The following is a 17,625-nucleotide window of genomic DNA, read 5'->3' as shown; positions in this document are numbered from 1 at the left end:
ATCAGGGAAGAGACCAGAACGAGGCTTGGGAAGCAAAACAGTGTGGCGCCGGGCTGTGACGTCACTGACATGCGACGTGTTTCAGAGCCAGCGTGCTATCAATGATGGAATAGCCGCACTCCTTTTTCAAGCATCATCAGCCCAGAGATGTGCCTGAATTCAACTTTATGTTCTTCCATGGGAGTGGATATTGTTTTTATAAATAAATTGTTCTTTGATATATATTCAGAGGCGCCCCTCTCCTTGACTTTTAGCACATTGGACTTAACTCACAGTATGCATTTTACATTTTACAAAGTGCCTAAATTCCTGAAGTTTAGGGGTACCATTTTTTGTAGGATTCAGGGCTTCATGCTATCTTTTACCAAATACAAATGCCTTTGTTATGGTGTTTCAAGTGAATAGTAGTGGACAGATAATGCAAACTAAGCACATCCTGAGCTGCCCCGTCTCCTAATTTTTGAGAATTCAAATTGGCTCTGTACAGAAAAGATTATGTAATAACATGACTAGGCCATCCAAGAGCCTGGAGAAGGATATCTTCAGGAATGATAAGCATTTCAGGCCTTCTTCTTCCCATTGTAATATATACTGTTGCCCCAAAGAAACTGAAGACTCAGCACAGCTATTTGGCTTCTGTTTGCGTATTTGATATAGTAACGGAAAAAAGCTGCGCTGAATTATATATATCTGATTTTATATATAACCCCCATTAATCATGTATAAATAAATAAATAAAAAGAAGACAATACATAATATGAATTCATAGATAATAAAAATAAATAAATGAATAAACGAAGTCCAATGAAGTCCAAATAAGTAAGAAGTGACTGAAAGTTATGAGTACACAAACACCACCAACACATGATCCACCACCACATAGATGTCACGCTTACCAGAGGCAAGCTTTGTTAAAGCCTGTATAGTAGATATCAACCCAGGAACGACCCCTCCGCGGACCACCTTAGTATGGTCTATGGAGCAAGAGACCTTCCGAATACCAAATCACTCACATTACTTCTCCTTGATCAAGTATCAATGATAAACCAGGGACAGCAGCAGCCGCATGGAGCACACAACAGTCACAGGCTCATAGAATTGAAAAAGAGGCTAACCATAGTGTGAATCCGTGGGACAACATTTAATGAATAATAAAATTGCACTTACATATAATATAAAAACAAGCATCTATAAAAATCTTTCGCCGGCCTTCTAGCATACACTCGCTCACAACACAGGTCGCGATGACGTCAGCGCGTCAACGTCCCTATGCACGTTTTTCGTCTACAACTGACGTCGTCTGGGGAACAACGTCAGTTGTAGACGAAACGTGCGTAGGGACGTTGACGCGCTGTATTGTGCATATCACACATTTTTAGAGCTGCAGCTGGGAGGGGTTATTTTGTATTGGTAATTTCACTTAATTTTTAGCGCTGTATTTTTTGCCTTTTTTATTGCGTATTTGATATGCCTATCTGGAAATTGATTAAATACATTGTAATCCTAGCCGCCATTGTGATTAATCTAAGATATGGCATTTTTGTTTCAGTAACTGCAACAATTATTGTCTCTGTAACTCCGGTGAACAATTTTGATCCAGAATTCAACCCAACCACATATAACTTCACTGTGCAGGAAACAGCAAAAGGTGAAACCTGTAGAGGTGTACATGGTATGGTATATGGTATATAACCACTGACAGGTTAACAGTCTGACAAGTCTGGTACTGTAATGCTGCATACAAACGATTGGAATTCTGTCCAGAAAAAGGCAGATGAGAGCTTTTCATCGGAAAATGCGACCGTGTGTATGCTTCATCGGAATTTAGCTGTCCGAATTCCCGCCAGCCAAAAATTAATAGCATTTTCTCAATTTTCCCAACTGAAAAACTTTCTATCAGAAATTCCGATCGTGTGTATGCAATTCCGGCACGCCAAAAATCACGCATGCTCAGATTCAACTATGAGATGGAAGCTATTGGCTACTGGCTATTGAACTTCCTTTTTCTAGTCCCGTCGTACGTGTTGTACATCACTGCGTTCTAAACGATCGGAATTTGGTGTGACTGTGTGTAGCAAGACAGCTTGAGTGGAATTCCGCTGGAATTCCGTCGGGAAAACCATCAGAGCTTTTTCCGACGAGAATTCCGATCCTGTGTACGTCAGAAGAACTGGTAAATCTTAAAATTCTATAGACATGAATTGATTTCTGACCAGTCCACTAATTTTATTTGACGAAAATGATGGTCCTAATGACTGTAGGTAGACATTTTTTTTTTTAGGGAAGCTATAAATCACAGGCTGCCCCCTCAAACAATGGAAAATCTTGCTCACCTTGCATTTAGATAATGAATATACACTATATTACCAAAAGTATTAGGCACCTGCCTTTACACGCACATGAACTTTAATGGCATCCAGTCTTAGTCCACAGGGTTCAATATTGAGTTGGCCCACCCTTTGCAGCTATAACAGCTTCAACTCTTCTGGGAAGGCTGTCCACAAGGTTTAGGAGTGTGTCTTTGGGAATGTTTAACCATTCTTCCAGAAGCGCATTTGTGAGGTCAGGCACTGATGTGGACGAGAATGCCTGGCTCACAGTCTCCGCTCTAATTCATCCCAAAGATGTTCTTTCAGGTTGAGGTCAGGACTCTGTGCAGGCCAGTCAAGTTCCTCCACCCCAAACATGCTCATCCATGTCTTTATGGACCTCACAAATGCGCTTTTGGAAGAATGATCAAATATTCCCATAGACACACTCCTAAACCTTCCCAGGAGAGTTGAAGCTGTTATAGTTGCAAAGGGTGAACCAACTCAATATGTTGGACGAGATGTTGATAAGGAATGTTGGAACCAGAACATTACTGAACACTTGCTACTTATCCTGCACCATAGTTTAAAGTAGCATGTAACCTGCTAAATCCTATTACCTAAAGAAAAATTGTAATGATTTTAATAATACATTTTTTTGTTTTTTTAAGATAATAACACAGGGATTGACAGCTGTTATTTAAGGACTTGCTAGAGAGCTGTGATGTGGGAGAGGGAGTAGCAAAGAAGTTACATCCTTTTTGCAAAAGTACCGTCATGCCACTTACACATGACCGGACTTTTCGGCATACTAGGTTCGACTGAATCAGTCCATTGGACAATTCGATCGTGTGCGGGCTAATTTTTTCACATAAAAATCTGACGGACCTAGGAATAGAACATGTTTCAAATCTGTCCGACAGACTCAATTCCTATTGGGAAAAATGTTCTTCTGTAGGCTGTTCCGATGGACCAAATATAACGCAAGGGAAGCTATTGGCTACTGGCTATTGAACTTCCTTTTTTAGTTCCGTCTTACGTCATCACGTTCAATATGGATGGACTTTCGAAGGGATATAGTCCGTTCGTGTGGGGCCAAGTCCGTTCATTTCGGAAGGTCCCTTCGGAACTCTGCCATAAGTCCTTCGGGAAGACCGTCAGACCTAGTCTGCCGGAAAGTCCGGTTGTGTGTACGCAACATCAGATGGGAGGGCAAGTGGGATACAAAGGTCTCTCTGAAGCGGAACTCCGGGCACAAACATTTTCATTTGAATATATTTCTCAATAGCCACACAGTTAGAACACCTTTGGGATGAAATCGAGCAGAGACTGTGAGACAGGCCTTCTTGTCCAACATCAGTGCCTGACCTCACAAATGCGCTTCTGGAAGAATGGTCAAACATTCCCATAGACACACTCCTAAACCTTGTGGACAGCTTTCCCAGAAGAGTTGAAGCTGTTATAGCTTCAAAGGGTGGGCCAACTCAATATTGAACCCTATGGAGTCCCAATACTTTTTGTAATATAGTGTATATGTGAAAAAAGGTAAGGAATGTTGGAACTAGAACATTACTGAGCACTTGCTACTTACCCGGCACAATCATTTAAAGTATCATGTAACCTTCTAAATCCAATTACCTAAAGAGAAGCTATAATGATTTTAATTTTAAAAAAATAACACAATTTTATTTTTTAAGACAGCTAGCTTCTAACTCTTTGCTTTTACCCATTTTCACTATCTATATACACTATTTGTGTTATGAATAAACACCCACCACATGACAGAGGTTTCCTAGAGCACCATGAGTTAGCTAAAGAAACAGCAAAGGATACTGCTTGCCTTGCAACTCTTGTTGTCTGATTTAAACCTCCCAATTGATCCTGCTGCTAAGGGAGGATACATTGCTCCGACGACTAATAGAGTTCTGTAAACTATGATGTTCTTCCAGCATTGTGTCCCTTAAGGAGAATCCAAATATTAATATTTAATATTTCATATTAACCTTGAAAAAAAAATAATATTTAAAAAATGTTTTGTTATGTTATGTAATTTGCTATTACAGTGAGGTGTCAGCCAACAGAACATTTTAAATAATTCTAGCTAGTCAGAAAAAGAAATGAGAAGCTCAATGTATCTAGGCTGAATTACTGCACAAAGGCACACTCTACGAACTTCAAAAGGTAAAGTCCGTTTTTACACAGGGATTGACAGCTGCTATCTAGGGACTGCTAGAGAGCTGTGATGTGGGAGAGGAAGCAGCAAAGAAGTTACAGCCTTTCTGCTAAAGTACTGTTAGATGGAAGGGCAAGTGGAATGCACGGATCACTTTGAAGCTGAATTCAGGGGACATTTTCATTTCAATATATTTCTCAATAGCTGCACAAGTGTCTATATTTACATACCCTTAAGGTAACAGAAAGCACTAATCTAATGGTATTCTTTTATTAAAAGAGGGCACTGTACTGGGGCAAGTGACTGCTACAGACAGAGATCGACCAGAGTGTATAACCTACAGTATACGAGATGGGAACTCAGACATAATTCATAGATTCTGGATAAACCCCACATCAGGAATCATACAGCTAGTGACCAACCCTGATTTTGAGATAAAACCTTCATACACTATGACCATCCAAGCCACAGATTGTGACCCCATCAGCCCTCGCAAAGCACTGGCACAGGTAAGTAAACATTTGTGTTAGTGCCGTTAAAAATCTGCTAATAATGACTAAATTAAACATTTTTCATGTTTTTCCATGATCACATTTCTGCAAGAAAAATGCATAGCAACAGCAAAACATAAATGGACACCTATTAGATTGTAAGATCTTCTGAGCAGGGCCCTCTTAGTCCTCTTGTATTTTATTGTATTATAACTGTATTGTCTCCCTTTATATTGTAAAGTGCTGCGCAAACTGTTGGCGCTATATAAATCCTGTATAATAATAATAATATTCAGATTAAAAACAAATAATTATCCCTGGCTATGCTCACTTACTGTTTGTTTCCTAATGGGTTGTAGCTGTACATGCACAGAAGGTTGAAAATCATTGCTAGGCAGCAGAGAGTACATTATTAATTGAGGGAAAGGAATGTCAGGGTACCACATTATGTGCAATGGCTGGTTGGTAACCTCAGGCTACAGAAGTGAAACATTGCTAGACTTCTTAAAGACATTGGGTCATGCTCCCCAAATGTATTATTTTTCGACAGATGAAAGATCTTTCATAGAAAGCACTGTTTCTATAAAAAAGTAATTGGAGAACTTGACTGGGGAGCAGTACTAATAACTATATGATGGTGGCCCTGAGTGGATTACAGATTACAGTACAGTCCATATAAATGATACATTGGCATTCCACATGGTGGGTGATGTAAATTCCTTGAGAAGGTTAACCATCCGCACATAACTTTTATGCCCCGTACACATGATCGGACTTTCCGACAACAAATGTTGGATGGGAGCTTTTTGGCTGAAAGTCCGACCGTGTGTATGCTCCATCGAACATTTGCTGTCGGACTTTCCACCAGCAAATGATCGATAGCAGGTTCTCAAATTTTCCGCCAACAAAACTTTGTTGTCCGAAATTTCCGATCGCGTGTAAACAAGTCTGAAGCACAAAAGTTCACGCATGTTCGGAATCAAGCAGAAGGAGCCGTACTGGCTATTGAACTTCCTTTTTCTCAGCTCCTCCTACATCTTGTACGTCACCACATTCCTACGTTCGTAATTGTTGGCCAACACTTGTGTGACCGTGTATATGCAAGACAAGTTTTAGCCAATATCCTTCGAACAAAAATCCACGGTTTTGTTGGCGGAAAGTCCGATCGTGTGTACGGGGCATTAGGCTTACAGTTCATATGCATTTTGTTCCTTATCATGGGTGTCAAGAGGATCATGGGTGTTAAGAAAAGGTTCTGCCGTCTAAGTGTTCATACCAAGCCATGGCTACAATGGTGTTCAAAGAACCCAAGTCCTGGTATGAGGATTCCGGGGAGTTGTGCTCTTTGTCACTGCGTCTCCAAATCTTTCTTCTTCTCTCAACCCTCCTTGCTTCAAGGTCTCGGGTCCACCAAGTGCATTTCTCCCTAGGAGAAATGTCCTCTGCACAGCACACTACTGTATTATGGCCCTCTATGGTACCTACATTTGGTACATCTACCAAAACAATGTCTACATTTCCACCCACGCCATCACTAAACAAGATTTCAGTTGCTCAGTTACAAATACACAATGTTGTCCAGACCCAAAAGAATTTTAAATATTGTTGACCTTCCATTGTGGTTCTTATATGGAAAGTTTATAAAAGAGGAAACAAATTGCCTTTATTATATTACTCCTGAAATTAATTGCACAATCATTTATTTTCCATGTATATAACAAGTCAAACAGAAAGTCAGAGAAGGTATTGTTTAATGAAAAGATTTATAGACACGCAGTGCGGCCTTGTTACATAACATGACAACACCAACATCCATTATCGCTTGCATTCGCTGTTAATGTGGTAATTTCCTCCAGTTGCTAGGGCAATGTCTGCAGTTTGCAGCTTGCAGTTCGATTTATAGATCTGCCCTCTTTTGGCAGCAAGTTATTTTTCATGAGTTAGAACTGTGCAGGACAATTGTTTATAAGCATTGATTACCGGGAGGCTCTTTTTGCACAACCTGGTATAATAAGCATAAGAAACAATTCATACTCTTGAGTTCATTAAGCGTCAGCGGATCAGAATGTCCATAAGCAGGAGAGCTTTCCAAATTGTTTCAAGAAACTGCAAGGTCCTTGTATAGAGAAAGGGAGCCTTATGCTGCGTACACACGAGCGGACTTTTCGAGGGATTAAGTCCGACAGACTTTCGACCGAGTTCTGACGGAGTTCCGACAGAGTTCTGATGGACTTTTCGAATGAGCGGACGTGGCCACACACAATCACACCAAACTCCGACGGATTCGAACGTGATGACTCGAATAAGGAAGTTCATAGCCAGTAGCCAATAGCTGCCCTAGCGTCGGTTTTAGTTCGTCGGAATAGCATACACACAAGCAAATTTTTCGGTAGGAACTGGGTCCGGCAGAGTTCTGGCGGAAAAATTTGAAGCATGTTCCATTTCTAAAGTCTGTCAGACTTTTGCGAATCAAAAGTCCGTTGCAGCCCACACACGATCGAATAGTCTGCCGGAATGATTCCGTCAGACTTTGGATGTTGAAAAGTCCGCTCGTGTGTACGGGGCTTTAGGAGTGCATTCCCACCAAGTTCTTCTCTGCACCAGGTTTGCAAAAGTTGCGCTGGGGTCTTATGGTGTAGTGCAGACTTGTTCTTAGCAAAGAAATTGATATACTTCACATTTTTCGCCATGCACATAGTCTCATTTCCCGCAGTCCCTATTTGTTTTGGGTGCACATTTCACATGCTTCTGCTTGTTCATCTCTTTAAACAGGTGCAGTTCTTTTTCAGAAAGACGACTCCACTCCTCTATATTGCTTTTTCATTGGCTCTTTCAGCAAATATATAAGAAAGGCAACTGAGACAATTAAAGAACATTAAGAGGAATAAAAATGAGATACTGTAATTGTTTTAATCTTTTGCCTAAGAATTAAATAGTATGTCCAGTCATTATCTAAACTTATCCTGAACCTGCCACTTACCTCTAGAGTACATTCCAGTATTATTATTTTTTTACCTTGTTCTTGTAGCAAGAAACAGCTTATATTGCTCCCTGTGACTACATCATCAGGCTTGTAAATTCTTCCAGTGATGCTGCTGGAAGCTTAGGTCTTATTGACATAGGTACACCTCCAGAAGCTCCTCTTCCAAGAGTCCTTTCTTGCACAGTTTGTGGTCCAAACATTACCCTATTTTACCCCCAAATCTTCCTCTCTTCTTTGTGGTTCTGAACCACCAAGCCGTGGCTCACTGCTGGGCTACAACCTTTTTTCGTGCCCCAAGCCAGCTGCAGATCCCCTCACTTGACACAGTGCCTTCCAGTTCTCAAAGTGTTACCATTCCTTACATAGTGGGCCATAGTGCCTCCAACCTCCCACAGTTCATCCAAGCTCCCTGAGAGCCCTCAGTCCCACAGTGCTACCCAACCTTCCAGAGTTCTCCTTGCAAAATCACCTAGCTTGCTGCAGAGCCTTCAGCCCTCCACAGTGTCCCCAACCTTCATCAGTGTCCCACAATACACCCCAGCCCCCACAGTGCCCTTCAGTCTCCCACAATGCCCCTGCAAACTTTTCAGCTTCCTAGAGAGACCCCCATCTCCTTTCCAAATCACATCCAGCACAGTTGCCCCCAGCTCCTGCCATAACCCTCACCCCCTGCTCTGACACCCAGCCCTATCCAAAGCTATCCTGAATTTTAATACTAATTTTGTCTTCAAATAATATTATTGTGTTAGTATTAATTAACCTTTTATTTTTATTTTTTACTTTTGTGGCTTGGAAGTTTTTGGGAGAATTTACTGGGCCCTGGTCTTAATAAGGTTTACAACCACTGCTCTAGGGTGTGTGCCATAATTACTATTTTTTTATCCTGTACTTGTAATGGGGAATCAAAATTCCAGAGTTGAGAGCTCAGTTGCACTCACCTCCAAAACGACATCTCCCATAAGTCCTTTCCTGACACAAGGTTTCTGGGTAAGCTTTTTTTGGAGTTAAAGGAGCAAAATTTTTTTCTATAGTTCTGAAGATAGGAAGTGTTCTTTAGTTGTCAGTATCCTTACCAGTTTTCTGGCAGATTGACGTATTTTTTTGTTGTAACAGCATATTTAAGACTGGGTTCACACTAGAGCATGGTGCGGCTTACAGAAGGGGGTCCGGTGCGTCTCCATTCACCGGTTCAGCTCCGATTTGAGCCCACATGTTTGGCTGAACTTGGACCTGAAACGGACCAGAAGACGCACAGAATTCCTGTGCATTTCGCACCGGAAGACGCTCCGGAGATGTGTGAACCGACTCCATTGAGAGCCGGTCACAATCTCCTGCTATGCGAATTGGATGCATCCAATTCACAATACTGTGAACCCAGCCTAAAGGAATAAAGCAGAAGAAATGTGCATACATACAGTACTCTTTTTAACATATGTCTGTTTCTAGAGACAAGGTGCTGGAAAAAGGACACAAACAAAAGTGTGGCAGCCTTTTGATAACTACTCCTTCAACAAGGCAGCAATGTTTGATTAACATATTGATAAACCTATTTGGTGTCAGATTTTAAACTCAAACTTTCTTTTTTCTGCTTTATGATAAAAAAAAAGAGATTGAGGCTTGTCAATTTATATAATTTATAGACGTGTCAGAGTAGGGCTTATATATTTACTGCTATTTCGCTTGCTGTTATTTTCTGAATACTAACATATGATATGCTGTCTCTATGGGTTCTTCTAGGTCACAGTTAATATAATAGAAGAGAATGACGAGGCCCCAGTGTGTAAGCCGACTAGATACACGGCTGTCATTTATGATAATATCACTGCTGGGATCAACATCAACAACTTCAGACTGAACTGTAAGGACAGAGACTCCGATGATACGGCCATGCGGTTTGAGATAGTATCAGGTGCATATACTGTATGCATATAAATCAGCTTCTCTTTTCGCCTTTCCGTAGATTGACTATTTGCACTTTTTTTTGCTTTGGTACAAACACAAACTAAAATTTTAAAGTTCAAAACACACAATTTTCTGTGCTCAGCCGTGGGCCCAGACGTGGCTTATATTTAGTCTGGATGCGTCACACCTTGCTGCCCTCCAATGACTGAGGAAGTCTGATTGCACTGAAATAAAACAAAACAGAGGGTGCACAGGCCTAGTGCATTATCCTCAATAAAAATATTTAATTGATAAAAAAGGTACGGTAAGTGATATACTCAAAAAATGCGTGTATTACAGCTTTTCATAAAAGACAGCAGATTAAGTCCACAATGAGACTTTCTCCTCAACAAATAAAAGATCCAACGGTACAGCAGGCTAGCGCGTTTTGAGGTTTTCCTCTTTGTCAGAGCCAACAAAACTGCATCTCACACCTACACTTATATAGTGCAATGTGACATACTAGCAAAATGGTGAGGGGGAGATGTCTACCCACCAATCATGTATGACCAATACGTTCATCCTATCCTGTTGTCTAGGCTCACACACATTGCTCAATTGTAGGGACAAGTTAATCATATTAGTGGTTGTAATGAGAGATTATTCATGCCCAGTCAATAACTGTAATGAAACCTTTTATTGCAGTTATGGACTCGGCATGAATAATCTCTCATTCAACCACTAATAGTAATAACTTGTCTTTATAATTGAGCAATGCATATGAGCCTGGATAGCAAGATAGGATGAACGTATTGGCTGTACCTGATTGGTGGGTGGTGTGACAACGCCCATAGGGCGATGTGAGACACCCCCCCACCTTTTTGCTAGTATGTCACATTGCACTATATAAGGCCGCGTACACACGGGCGGACTGTTCGCCCAACTTTGTCCGCTGAACAGTGTTTGGGCGGACAGTCCGCTCGTGTGTGGGCTTTCAGCGGACAGTTTCAGCGGACAGTTTGACGGACAAGGTTTTTCGGAATTTCCGAAAAACTGTCCGCTGAAACCTTGTTTCAGCGAACAGTCCGCTCGTGTGTAGGCTTGTTCGTCAAACAAAGTTGCGTGCATGCTCAGAAAGGATTTTCACGCCGAAAGCTATAATGCAGTGTATAGGACGTCGTATTTTTCGTCCCGTCGTACGTGCCGTTCACATCATCGCGCACGGTTTCAGCAAACTGTTCGTCCGTCGTGTGTGGCCATGTCCGTCCATGCTAAGTTTGAGCGGACTGTTTGCCGAAACTGTTTGACGGACAAAGTTGGGCGAACAGTCCGCGCGTGTGTACGCGGCCTAAGTGTAGGTGTGAGATGCAGTTTTGTTAACTCTGAGGAAGAGGAAAACCTCAAAACACGTTAGCCTGCTGTACTGTTGGATCTTTTATCTGTCATGTGAAGTCTCATTGTGGACTTAAGCTGCTGTCTTTTGTGAAAAACTGTAATACATGCATTTTTTGTAAGTATATTTCTTATCTTTTTGATAAATAACAACTTTTATTGAGGATAATGCACTAGGCCTGATTTATTTAGTTATTTCAATAAACGGAAACTTCACCTGGTACCCCAATAGTATCGATTGAAACAGTTTAAAAAGTTTTAAGTTTTTTAACTGCCTTTTAGACCCCTTTCACACTGAGGACGTTTAGCAGGCGCTATAGCATTAAAAATAGCACCTGCAATCCGCCCTCAAACAGCTGCTCCATTGTCTCCAGTGTGAAAGCCCGAGGAATTTCACACTGGAGCGGTGCGCTGGCAGGGCCTCAGGAAAAGTCCTACCAGCAGCTTCTTTGGAGCGGTGAAGGAGTTGTGTGTTTACCGCTCCTCCTCCGCTGCTCCCCATTGAAATCAATGGGGCAGCGCAGCTATACCACCGGCAAAACGGCGATATTGCGGTGCATTGCGGTCGGTATTAACTCTTTCTCGGCCGCTAGTGGGCGAAATGCAGCGCAAATCCGGCAGTAAAACGCTGCTAAAAATAACCCCATTTTAACGCTGGCGGTATGGGCGGCACGGTGTGAAAGGGGTCTTAAACCACGTTGAGCAACTCTGGGCATCTGGGTTGTTGTTGTACCGTTAAAGAGAATGGGGATACCACCAAAGCATACCTGCTATCAATATATGCTTTGCATTATAAATATCTCAGAGTTGGAAGCTCAGATAATATAGAGTTAGACTCTTTTCACATCAGCACGTTCTGGGAACATGCAAAGAAACTCAGTTCTTAGAGGTGGCAGGGGACAGATGAAGCATCGGAGTATGACAGTTTTTTTCTATTTTTTTATATTCCCGCACTTCTCTTTTAAAGATCTCAAGGCTCGAGCACTGAATTATATGCACTTTAAAAAAAAGAAAATCCTACTTGTGCCCACATCTTCACATTGCCATCTTTTCAAAGCAATATAATCTGCCCATAGAGTTCTATATATAAATCTGCCACAAATAAAACAGAAAGGTAAGAAATATTAAAACACACACACACACACACACACACACACACACACATATATATATATATATACATTTATATATATATATATATATGTGTGTATATATATATATATATATATATATATATATATATATATATATATATATATGTATATGTATGTATAAGGTGGGCAGTGTGAATGGGTAGACATAACAAACAAGTAGTGGGGGTTTCTGTCACCGGCCCCTATGGACAGACCATTGAGCAATGAGGCACTTCTTCCTGCTTCAACGAAGCCCAGGGTCATTTAAACGACATCCTGTGAGCTCAGGGTGTCAAGACTCCGCCCACCACACTGGACTTAAAGGAGAAGGCTGCAAAGAGCAGTTCTATATCATTATATGGCTGTCCGCAGCCTTTGGAAGTCGTCCACTGCCAGATAAAAAAGAAGATGAAGAGCATCTGTGAAATCAGCAGACCAGCCTGAATATACCATCAAAGTATGGGAGGAGCAGGTACCAATTGGGGGAGAGCTAATCTTGGATTTCAACTTATTAGGTTTTTTGCGCTGATTAGCTGGAATGGGTGCTAGGGAATTTTTGGATTACCCTTTCTTTGGTATCCCTAATTTATTTGTGGCAGATGTGGAAATTGCACAGAGTATGTTGATTGAAATTTAAAGATGACCTCAAATACATTTGGTGACAATATCTGAAGAAATTCTAAAGCAGAACTCCGAGCAATTTTTTTCCTCCTTGTCTGTGCCCACACTGCATGGGTTAACTGTTTGTTTTGTTCTAGGGGAGAGGGCAGCGGAGATATACTTACCTGACCCTCTGATCCTCCCTGCACAAGACCTGCAACCCCCCTCTCTGGCAGTCTTGAAAATTGACTCCTCCACTTTGCAAAGTGCACAGTCTATTTTGCCCTTAGTAAATCAACCCCTATGTGTCCATCAGAAGGTGAGCGGTTTGCCACAAAAAAACACTCAACACACCTAAATGCACGTAAACAAGGAGCTCCAGTCTTCCCGCCAAAAAATGTAAAGTCAGCAGCTACAAATACTGTAGCTGGTGACTTTTAATATTAAGACAATTACCTGTCCAGGGATTCCACGATGTTGGCACCCCAGCCGATTTTTCAATAGGCTCTCGGGTGCTGCCACCACCTCCATTCCTTGGAAGGGAAACCAGCATTGAAGCCTTGCAGCTTCACAGCCAGCTCTCTACTGCAAATACGAATGGTCTGGGGGTAGGGAAGGAGAAGGTGGAGTCAACCTTCCGAGGTACCGCACCAGGTCTCCCCCCCCAAAAAATGTGTCAAATGCGTCAGGAGATAGAAAAAAAGCGGAGCTTTCTCTTTCGGGTTGAGCTCCGCTTTAAGCACTAGGTGACTCCCTACTGCCCATGTGCGTAGTGAGCTGCGCTTTTTGAATGGCCCGGCAGTGGGATAAGGAGAAGGGGGCCTAACGTCCGTGGGACCTCCCCACGGTGAGGTCTCCCAGCAGTGGGGATGGGTACCTGCTCCCTACTCCCCTCAAAAGGTGTCAAATGTGGCAGCAGATAGGGGGGGGGGAGGGGGAAGCAAACAAGTGGAGCTTCCCTTTTTGGGTGGACCTCTGCTTTAAGCACTAGGCCCATTTAGCACTTGAACGTTCATGCATGTGCATTCCAATAACCAATAAGTTAAAATTCTGGCCAATGAAATGAATGACTGCCCAAGTGCCTGATCCACCTAAACGTGCCTAATATCATTTACAAGCATAGACATCTGGGAAAGGAAAAAAAAACACATCCTGTGTGCATGAGGCATGTAGTTGTGTCGTGTGTCATCTACACCCACATAGGCCGGTCAGCATCAAAATAAAAACTATCTGACTAGTACTACATTGTCATATTGATTTTTTTTTCTTTTCTTTTTTTTTTAGGGAACACCAATAATCACTTTTCTTTTGATCCCACCCATGGCTCTCACAACCCTAAACTTATTTTGAAATCTCCTTTTGACTTTGACAATGGGGTAGATATGCAGCAGAGATACACCCTGATTGTCCACATAATTGATGACAATGTTAAGTATGGTAATGCTCAGCATCCGAGAACTGGAACAGCAATGATCGATGTAAGAGTGGTCCGAACTAACACACCCGCTCCACCTACAACTGACTACTATGTAAGAATGACAGAAGAATCTAGATTACAGATATAATTAAAGTGTAATTTCCCGTTTATAGAAAAAATGTAAAAGGGAATGAACACTGTACACTCTCCCCACCCCCCTAGTACATACCTCCATGTATGCTGAGCTGTCTGTGCCCACACAGCTTCTGCTCTTCTCCTTCTTCTCTCTGCAGTGCTTCCGGGGCAGATCAGAGTGATGCCCTGTGATGGGCATTCACCAATCAGCATCACTCTGATCCATCACAGAAGCACTATACAGACAAGAAGGAGAAGAGCGGAGATTTCAAACCCCCGGACTGGCTGTGTGGGCACTTACAGCTCGGCATCCACGGAGGTAAGCACAGTGGGGGCTGGGGGGGATGGGCAGGGTGTACAGTGTTAGTTTATATTTTAATTTTTCCTGTAGTTGAACAAACACTTATGCCGCACACACACGAGCGGAACAGAAAAAGTCAGACGGGAGCTTTTCATCGTATATTCCGATCGTGTGTATGCCCCATCTGACTTTTTTCTTTGAAAATTCTGACGGACCTAGAAATGGGACATGTTCTAAATATTTCCGACGGAACCAATTCCTATCGGGAAAACCGCTGGTCTGTATGCTGTTCCAACGGACCAAAACCGACTCATGCTCTGAAGTACGAGACGGAAGCTTGTACTTATTGTATGTCACCGCGTTCTTGACAGTCGGACTTTGGTGTGATCGTGTGTACGCAAGACAGTTTCAGATATGAAAAACCTTCAGAGTTTATTCCGACGGGAAAACCGGTCATGTGTACAGGGCATAAAAGTATTCGAGGGAATGCTATGACCATAGCTGGAAATCAGAGCTGTATTTAATATTTCATTCTGTGATTAAAAAAAATAAATAAATACATTCAATGTCAGATACAAAGGTTGGGCCTACCTTTCCAAAGCACTTTGAGGCCCCTTTCACACGGGACGGAGCTGTAACGATCCGCCCCATGATGATCCGCTTGCTCAGCGGGGATGGCTCCGTTTATCCCCACTGAGCCGGCGGGTGACAGGGCGGTCCCTGCACACTGTGCAGGGACCGCCCTGTCAGCTCTCCGCTCTCCTCTATGAGCATCTGTCCGTGTTTATCTGATCCGCTCTGCAGACGGATAGAAAAATAGGATTTTCCTCCGTATGCAGAATCGGACCATTGCGGAGACGGACGATATCGGGTGTCTGCAGATTTTCATCCGCAGATACCCGCTATCCCATAGGAATGCATGTATGTCCGTATTTCATCCGCAAACGGATGGATGAAATACGGACATACGGTCCGCATGTGTGAAAGGGGCCTAAAGCTAACATTTCATGAACGTTTCTTTTTATAAATAAGACTACTGGTTAAAGTTGAATTCCTAGTGGATATACAGTAAATAAATAATTGTGTATTTAATAAAATATCATTAAAGCCCCATTCTGGGCTCAGATCTTGCCCCCACCCCTACCTTGGAGCACCCCACACCTTAAAATAATCAGTATACATACTTTATCTCATATAGTCTGTTTTATCGTTTTTAAGAAATAATGCAGAAATTCAAATACAGATATCAGGTTGTCACAATTTTCTTTACATAATGTATTGATCTTTGGGATGGTAAGTATCAAGTGATACAATTAAGAACCATATATATTAATTTCTTCTTCCTTGCTTTACATCCATATATCACCATTTTAATTAATATATTCATGGTGGTAAGAAACCATGATGATACTGCAACAATTAGGAAATGAGTATAAAGGGGGATATATAAAATTAAAGGGTCATAGGAGAAGCGGTAGGCTGGAAAAAGAAGAAAGAAAAAAAAGAGAAAGAAAGAGAAATCATTTTGGTACTTTTTTATAATTGAGAATGTCTACTCCTTAGTGCCTTAAAGAGGAGTTTCCGTAAAAAAAAAAAAGTAAAGTCAGCAGCTACAAATACTGCAGCTGCTGACTTTTAATAATCGGACACTTACCTGTCCCAGGGTCCATCGATGAGGGGGATCGAAGCCCCGCTCCCCCCCCTCTTGGCGGTGCCAGCATTGCAACTGTTGGCACCCGGTTGTGGCTTCACAGCCGGGCACCCATTGCGCATGCGTGAGCGGCGCCGTGCGCCGTGATTGGCCACGCAGTCACCTGGGACCTGTAACGTTTCCCAGATGAGTGACAGGAGGGAGGGGGCAGAGCTGAGCCCTTCCTTCACCGAGGGGAAGTGACATCAGGAGCCCAGGCACTGAAGGAGGCAGACTACGAGGTACCCCCCTAGCAACAGTCATTTAGAGGTGAGTTAAAAATTAATTTTTTTCCAAATGTTTTTTTTTTTTTTTTTTTTTTTTTAGGAATTTTAAGCATTTTTGTTTGTGTGTGGAACACCACTTTAAGTGGGTATAGTAATGGAAGGTACATAGTTCTTTTCCATTGAGTTCCCCATGATATTCCCTCCTAGGGATGAGCTTCGTGTTCGAGTCGAACGTACGTTCGACTCGAACATTGGCTGTTCGGGCGTTCGGCGAAATCCGAACTCTTGGTCCGTTCGCGTCAAAATTCGTATGGCGCGCGCGGACCACAATGCACTGCGATGGCGCAGTGCATTGCTGGCTCATGATTGGCCAAGCATGCACTGTGACCCCGCATGCTTGGCCAATCGCAGCGCCAGCAGCGAGGATGCCTGTGGCCAATCATAGCTCAGGCTGTGTAGTGCACGCCCCACACTATATAAGGCCGCCTTTGAGGCGGCCTCGTGTAGTGTGTTGGAATCTGAAGCAGTGGGTGTTCTGTGTACCTTCAACACAGTTACACACCAATCGTTTTTGGCTGATTTCCTATCTTGCTCTTGTGTAGTGGTTATTGTCTGTGCCCTGACCGCAGTATACACTACTACACTATATTCACCTCACCTATATAGCTAGTGATCTATCTTTAACCACTTAACAACCGCCCATTGCCGATTAACAGCTTCAGGGCGGTTGTTTAACTCTGAGAGGCCGTTGATTAACGGCCTCCCAGAATTCTGCTCTCGCGCGCCCCCTGGGGCGCGCACTCGAGAGCATCCGTGACCGGCGCATCACGGATCACGGTAAACGGCCGCTCGTCGCGGCCGTTTATCACGTGATCGCTCCGTCAAATGACGGA

At 42.6% G+C, this 17,625-nt stretch overlaps 1 protein-coding gene across 1 annotated transcript in view; it reads left to right on the top strand.

Moving 5' to 3' along the window:
- Positions 1 to 17,625, top strand: part of LOC143927686 (cadherin-related family member 3-like) — an 81,212-nt gene that overhangs the window by 43,008 nt on the left and 20,579 nt on the right. Inside the window, exons 11-14 of the mRNA XM_077451941.1 lie at positions 1,550 to 1,648; positions 4,762 to 4,991; positions 9,694 to 9,865; positions 14,247 to 14,491. Of these exons, the coding sequence (XP_077308067.1) occupies positions 1,550 to 1,648; positions 4,762 to 4,991; positions 9,694 to 9,865; positions 14,247 to 14,491 (746 nt within the window). The remainder of the gene's footprint in view (positions 1 to 1,549; positions 1,649 to 4,761; positions 4,992 to 9,693; positions 9,866 to 14,246; positions 14,492 to 17,625) is intronic.

The sequence above is a fragment of the Lithobates pipiens genome, unplaced genomic scaffold, assembly GCF_037356315.1.
Source record: "Lithobates pipiens isolate NorthernLeopardFrog02 unplaced genomic scaffold, aLitPip1_a1.2 Scaffold_23, whole genome shotgun sequence".
Lineage (NCBI taxonomy): Eukaryota > Metazoa > Chordata > Amphibia > Anura > Ranidae > Lithobates > Lithobates pipiens.
This window is presented reverse-complemented; position numbering and strand designations above follow the sequence as displayed.